The sequence below is a fragment of the Octodon degus genome, unplaced genomic scaffold (assembly GCF_000260255.1).
Source record: "Octodon degus isolate 3935 unplaced genomic scaffold, OctDeg1.0 scaffold00072, whole genome shotgun sequence".
Taxonomy (NCBI): Eukaryota; Metazoa; Chordata; class Mammalia; order Rodentia; family Octodontidae; genus Octodon; species Octodon degus.
The window spans coordinates 10,508,538-10,515,197 of NW_004524648.1; the positions used below are offsets into that span (position 1 = coordinate 10,508,538).

At 38.9% G+C, this 6,660-nt stretch overlaps 1 protein-coding gene across 1 annotated transcript; it reads left to right on the forward strand.

Annotated features, from left to right (window-relative positions):
* Positions 1-568: 568 nt before the first annotated feature.
* On the forward strand, positions 569-2,356 carry LOC101588897 (C-C motif chemokine 2). Its single transcript, XM_004635510.2, has 3 exons — positions 569-698; positions 1,474-1,585; positions 1,943-2,356. Exons 1-3 carry the CDS (start codon positions 623-625, stop codon positions 2,115-2,117), a joined length of 363 nt encoding a protein of 120 aa, XP_004635567.1. The 5' UTR covers positions 569-622; the 3' UTR covers positions 2,118-2,356.
* Positions 2,357-6,660: the final 4,304 nt, after the last annotated feature.

The window sequence follows — 6,660 nt, forward strand, 5'->3', positions numbered from 1 at the left end:
AACTTAGAAGTCAGTTCAACGTTTACGAAATCTTAAATTTATTCCAGTCATCCTTGTTCTTTCATTTGGCATTTTAAAGAGAAAAGGATTAAATACATTGTGCGGGAGGCCACCAAGGCTTCTGATCCCATTCTTGGCTCAAAGTCTCCTTGGGCTGTGGTCTAAACGGGACAGGAGCAAGCCTCGACATGCCTGCCAAGCCCCTCAGTTTATTGCATTTCTTCCTATTCTGTGACATGTTTCCTTCCTTTAAATTAAGAGAATGAAAAATCTTTAAAAATAAGCGACTGGTTTCATGTCTGTGAGAAGACTGGGCACAGAGCCACCACCCACCCCAAAGGGCCGCTACCTCCTTTGGTCTTGGCAGTGAATGAAAAAAGTGACAAGTTCTGGCCCACAGCCTCCCTCTTCCACTTCCTGGAAACATCGTAGAATACAGCACTAGCTAAGCAGATTCAGTTCTCTACTATGTCATTCATTCATCATGATGCTGCCTCTCGCCTGACTCCACCCTCTTAGACTTCAATAAAAGGCAGAGAGAGACACCAGAAGAGCAGAGAAGCTGGGATCAGCTCAGAAACCTCCGCCTCTCACACTGAAGCTGGTGCTCCTGCCCTCCACCATGCAGGTCTCCTCAGTCCTTCTGTGCCTGCTGCTCACAGTGGCCACCTTCAGCACCCTCCTGCTGGCCCAGCCAGGTAAGGCCCTGCCTCCCTCCCTGGACAGCGCATCACTCATCTCTGGGTCACCAGGGGCCAGCGCAGCACAAGGGGGCCCTCATCTCACCTTAGTGGCTGCTCTTCCAATGTGAGGAAGCTCATAGCAGGACAAGGACAGAGCCCAATCACCCTGCTGCCAATGGGCAAAGAGTGAGGATTCCAGCTGTGGACTCCAAATCCAGCTGCTTGCAGGGCTCTGGCTCTGAAAACAGCATCAGGAGCTACTGCTCCAGCAGCATTCAGCAGCGCTTGTGTCCTGGGTGACCGGAGAGAGGCAACTAGGATCAGGGAATTTCCAGACACAGGGAGGAGGGAGGAGACGCAGAATCAGGTCTGTGCTTCACTCAGCTCAGCTTCCAGGGCCAATGGCTCAGCACATGCAGCAGGCATCAGGGACACAAAGATAAGGCATGGATTTTTGGAGTTTAAAAGAAAGCCCCATGGCTAGAATTCCTGGTTGATCCTAGCCCCTAGTAATTTGAGCACTTAGCCTCTTCTAAAACATTGCACTGAATTATCTAATTTTGGCAGCTCACCTTTCTCCTATTTACTATGAGCATTGCACCCATTTTATGGAATGGCAAAATGAGGCAATGCCTCAAATATCTTCTAGTTTTGAGGAAGTATTAGGATCTCATGAGTTCTACATCTAGTCATGATATCACTTTATTTTCTTCTCATAATGGCTTCCTCTTCTGAGAACAGAAAGACCTCACCATCCTCCAATACCTTATCACTGTGACTTCTTTTCCAGATGGAGTTAACGCCCCCATCTGCTGCTACAAATTTAACAGGAAGATCCCACTGAAGAGGGTGGGGAGCTATGAAAGAATCACAAGCAGCAGGTGTCCCCAGGAAGCCGTGATGTGAGTTCAGCCCCCAGCCCTTCCCAATCCAGAGTTCTTCCTTGGAGGGCAATGGGCAGTCCCCACACACTTAGAGTCCAAGTTACAACCCCAAACCCAGAGCCCAATGATTCTTAATGGAAAGCCGAAGCCAACAAGGAAAAGTTGACTCCCAACACCATTTTCCATATTAGTGCACACTCAGGCCATCCCATGTCCTCAGCCTGTAGTCAGGATGGTTTCACCTGGAAACCCAGTAGAACAGCTTCCCCACACTGCCTCCTTCACCCTACCCCCAGGGCAGCCCACCAGAGGAGGGTGGGCTGTGCTCCTGAACTGCACCTGCAGAGCTTTAACTCTAACTTCTCGCTCCCACAGCTTCAAGACTGTACTGAACAAGGAGGTCTGTGCAGACCCCAACCAGAGCTGGGTCAAGGAGTACATTGCCAAACTGGACCAGAAATCCCAGCAGAAGCAGAACTCAGCTGCACCAAAAACTTCAGTGCCTTTGAACATTAGCTTCACAACACAGAACCCCAAGAACTTTAGCTAATTTAACTACCACTGTATTTCCTCAGTAACCTCTAGTGCCAGTATGAACTTTATTGATATGAAATATGATGTCTTAAAGAGTATTAACCTTATTTAATTTATTGATGTTTTAATTTTATCCTCCATGAGTTGGTAACTGTTTTTTTTCCTGAGAAGCCCAGTTCTACACTGAAGATGTCATAAAGGTCTTTGTAAAGATCTTGAATGCAAAAATTGCATTGTTTTAAAAATCAAAACATTTCTAAAAAATATTATTGTAAAAATAAATATTATATAAATTTTAAATAAAAATGTATATTTTTGTACAAAAGCTGTCTTTTGTTCTTTGTTTAAAAAAACATATAGCTGAGATTATGAATGATAAAGGAAAAAATATAACTCTCAACCTATAAGATATCAGATGTGCTGAGTTCGTACCCCCAGAAATCAAAGAATGTTATAACAGACAATGCAGTTTAAAAGTAAGAACATTTTATTGAGAAATAGCTCCTGAGACACAGGGGGATCCTCAAAATGGATTGCCACTGGGGCTCTTTGTCAGGGGGAACTTACACAGCAAAGTCAACATGTGGGTACAGTGTGGGTCAAACTAAAATCAACATATAGGATTATAAGTACAGCCTTTTAGCTTATATTGACCCAACCAGGCATGCATCATAAGGCAAGGGTACAAGGAAGATACTAAGGTATGTTTGGCAAGCCATGGCCCTGATGCTCTTTAGTCACCCAACTGGTTTGACTGATGCCTATCTGGACCTTATGCACTATGAGTAGTTAATTACAATACAGTTTCCAGTTATTGTCTATTCTTTAGGAAGGCAGGAAAGCCTGTCCATTGTGTATCTTGAGGCCAGGCCTTCTTCAGACGTGCCTCCAGCCACAGTTCTGATGTGTTTATTCTTCTCTGATTTCCTTGAGAGCCAAGTCCCTCCCTGACTGTATATCATTTTCTAATTTAGCTGCCTATAGTACTCCCCCCTCTGAAGAGCTGTCCTTCACTGTACTTAGAGGAAAATGGGCTTAGTTTCAGTCTACCTGCTGCAAGCTGAGAAGGGTCAGCATAGAGGCCTTCTCCACAGGGCACTAATATAACAAGCTATGGATAAAGTCATACTTCAGTTTAGTAGGTATGAATTCTCTTTCCAACTTCAAGCTAATAAATTCCAGTAAAAGGAGTCTGGCACATTTGTCACTGGTTCCATCTGCATGGTCACTAGAGTCTGGCAACCTCTAGACAAGAATAAACCACTTTTTCCAAGAGATTAAAACACCCAGAACCAAACCATACATATTGGAATGGAAGGGCAGACTGAAGCAAGCAGCCACATCCCTTACTACTCCTAAGGAACTGGAATAACAGTCGTAGACAGCTGGTTCCTCGGCCTATCTATGGATGGAATTTCTAAGTCCAATACTTCTTCTAAGATGTTTTTGTTCTGATCTGAATAATTTATCTGAAGAGAACAGATTGTATTAGCACACCAATCCTTACATTTTTAGGTATAAGAAGATGGAGAATTCAATAGTTTTGAAGGACAATTTCATTTATGAAATTGAAGGACCCCAGCTGAGCTTTTATAGCTTCAACTGCAACTATTTAGGCTCATTAAACCATAACAGTGGTGGCTACAGGTATAGCTGGAATCTGGTTGGCGGGCTCAGTGACTAGAACACTGTTTTTATTACTATAGTGTTATTGTTTATACATCTTTGCCTGTAGTTGTCTGTTGAGTGTTTAAGATAAGGAAAATTAAGACCTGTGTCAATCAAGTTAACCTTTTCCTCTCTATTAGGTCAGTTAGGGCTCTTTGGGGGTTACTTTTGGAACCAGGTTCAAGGCCTCTCAGCTCTTCTGTCTGTGTCAGCCTCCAGGCTGGGTCGTGGTCTTGCTTTACCATGTGGCTTCCCATGTAACCATGGAAGATATTTATCTTTTTTTGTGTCCCGCCTTTGTAGTACACTGGGCCCTCCAACGACCAACAATTTCCCTGCGCAGGAAGATGATTGATTCCTCAAGTTGCAGAATCCTGTAGAAAAGGTCTTTTCATGTTCTGAGTCCTTACTGATCTTGGAAGGCCGGGGCCAGAAAATACTGGCTGTCTTCTTATCTAGTGCTGGTATCCAAACTCAGCTGTTGAACATCCAGTTACACCTTAATTTTATGATCTTATCTAGAGAGAAAACACCTTGAAATATGTACTATGAGCAGTGACCCTTTATTTCTTTACTAATCATGATTGTCTTAGATGTTGAATCCCTGTATAATATTAACAGAAAACAATTACAATGTTTTATAGAAAACTCTTGAGATCAAGGGAAGCATATAATTTTAACATAATGAGCATGATGACATCGTTATTATATTAGAACTAATTAGGCTTACTTATTATCTCTGCAACACACTTAATTGTTCATTTTAGAATAACTTTTTAGTCAGTTACCTTTATCTAAATACAAGATGCTAAATGACCAAATGACTAAACTTTTACCTAAATTTGTCTATAAATGTACCTTATAGACTATTAATGTCTAATTAAAGTGACTTTTCCCATAGTGAAGAATGTTTAAGTATCTCTAAGTCTTATAACAAATACATAATTATATGTAGCAATAACACAAGCATAAGCTTTGAAAAAATATTTGTTTTTATTTTATTTTAAAAAGTAAGAAAATAGCAGAAACAAAGACAAAAATAGTAACAAGCGACAGTGCACATGATACAGTTTCAAAACAAGAACAAACTTTAACAATGGTTGTTATAGTGCATCATCAAATCTGTTGTTCAGATTAACAGATATAGGATTGCAAAATCGGTTAAATAATTAAATATTAGTGCTTACTTTCAATAAAGTTTAGTTTTTTAACTTTTCCCTTTTTACTTTATTTTTAAACTTATTTTACAGAAAGAATACTAATTGATAAGACATAGAAATATTATGGAATAGAAGTAGTACACATTCAGAAGACCAAGATGAAAGGTGTTCAACCATGGTTTTTATACTGCACTTCGTTGTCTTCAATGTAGTTGCTTAAACTATAGATAATAGCATATAGAGTTGGTCAGTGTGAAAAATTTTAAACATTAATTGCTACTTTCAAAGAAATGATGGAAATGAGTGCTATAATCATCTCAGCTATGCTGAATATATACTTGCATGATTTTCCCCCCTTACATTTTTTTCTATCTCTTTTCCCTTTCCTTCATCTTTATTATTTATTCCTTGTGTTCAAATCAACTAAGAACAAATGCCGGAGAGGCTGTGGGAAAAAAAAGGAACCTTTCTCCACTGTTGGTGGGATTGTAGACTGGTACAAACACTACAGAAGTCAGTATGGAGATTCCTCAAAAAACTAGGATTTGAAGTCCCATTCAAACCAGGTATTTCCCTTCTGGGTATTTCTCCAAAAGAACTGAAACCATCATACCACAGTGATGTATTAGCAACCATTTTATAGCAGCACAATTTGTCATAGCCAAATCTTGGAAACAACCCAAATGCCCATCACCTAAGGAATGGATAAAAAATATGTGGTATTTTTATACAATGGAGTATTACTCATCTGTGAAGAAAGACAAATTTGAGGGCTTTATATGTAAATGGGTGCAACTAAAGGCTACACTCATAAGTGAAATAAATCCATCCAACAAACATGTGTAAATATCATATTGTCTCCCTAGTGTGAAAACCTGAAAAAATAAAAAAATCTGAAAGGAATAATTGATATAGAAAAATGGAAAGAAACTGAACGCAAGAAATAAGCATGAGCCTTTAAAAATATCTATATTATCTCCTTGACTATTTGATATTGGATGGCACATGCATTTCATCACAAATATTCAGAGGGAAAGCCAGATGCTTGAGCCTAAAAAGGTTTATCATCATAAACAACTTTAGCCAAAAGTCACCAGTGTAGTAAGAATGTTTTTTTCTTTAAAGATGTGCATCTTGGAAACACAAATATACATTTTAATATGCCATGAGGTTAGCAATAATTGATATCACAGCTACATAGAAAACTTTACATCTTTAGTTTCTACTCTTAAGACAAATTTTAGACTCCTTTAATAGATTCCATATGGTGTAACTATGTTGACAGGAATTAAGGACATTTTTACAACTCTGACAAGTTTAAAAAGCAGTGTTAATGGCCACAAAAAGACTTATTACTCAATACGCAAGTGTTTGTCACTTATGCTATAATAAGAAATGCTTCTTTAATCAAAAACAACAGATGTAGATAAAGTTTAAATATATGTACCAAATTTAAAGAGACATCAAAGTTTGGCCATTTATTGCTTAATGTCCAAATATACATGGTATAAAAGAGAATATCTATTAGTTACATTAAGTTGATAGTTGTAACTATGTAGCCTTTTTAATTTTATAGTTTAGATGCACAGTCATAGCTTGTTTTTAGATATATACATACATATATGCCCAAATATATGGTGTCATGATTTAAAATATTAGTTTTTATTTAACCAATCATGAAATGATTATTGAAAACATTAAGGTTAACACTCAAATATTCTTTATCCATTT

Coding starts and splice junctions, on each gene's coding strand:
- LOC101588897 (XM_004635510.2), top strand. CDS start 623: ATGCAGGTCTCCTCAGTCCTTCTGTGCCTGCTGCTCACAGTGGCCACC. Junction 699..1,473: donor CCTCCTGCTGGCCCAGCCAG/GTAAGGCCCTGC, acceptor CTTCTTTTCCAG/ATGGAGTTAACGCCCCCATC. Junction 1,586..1,942: donor TGTCCCCAGGAAGCCGTGAT/GTGAGTTCAGCC, acceptor TCGCTCCCACAG/CTTCAAGACTGTACTGAACA.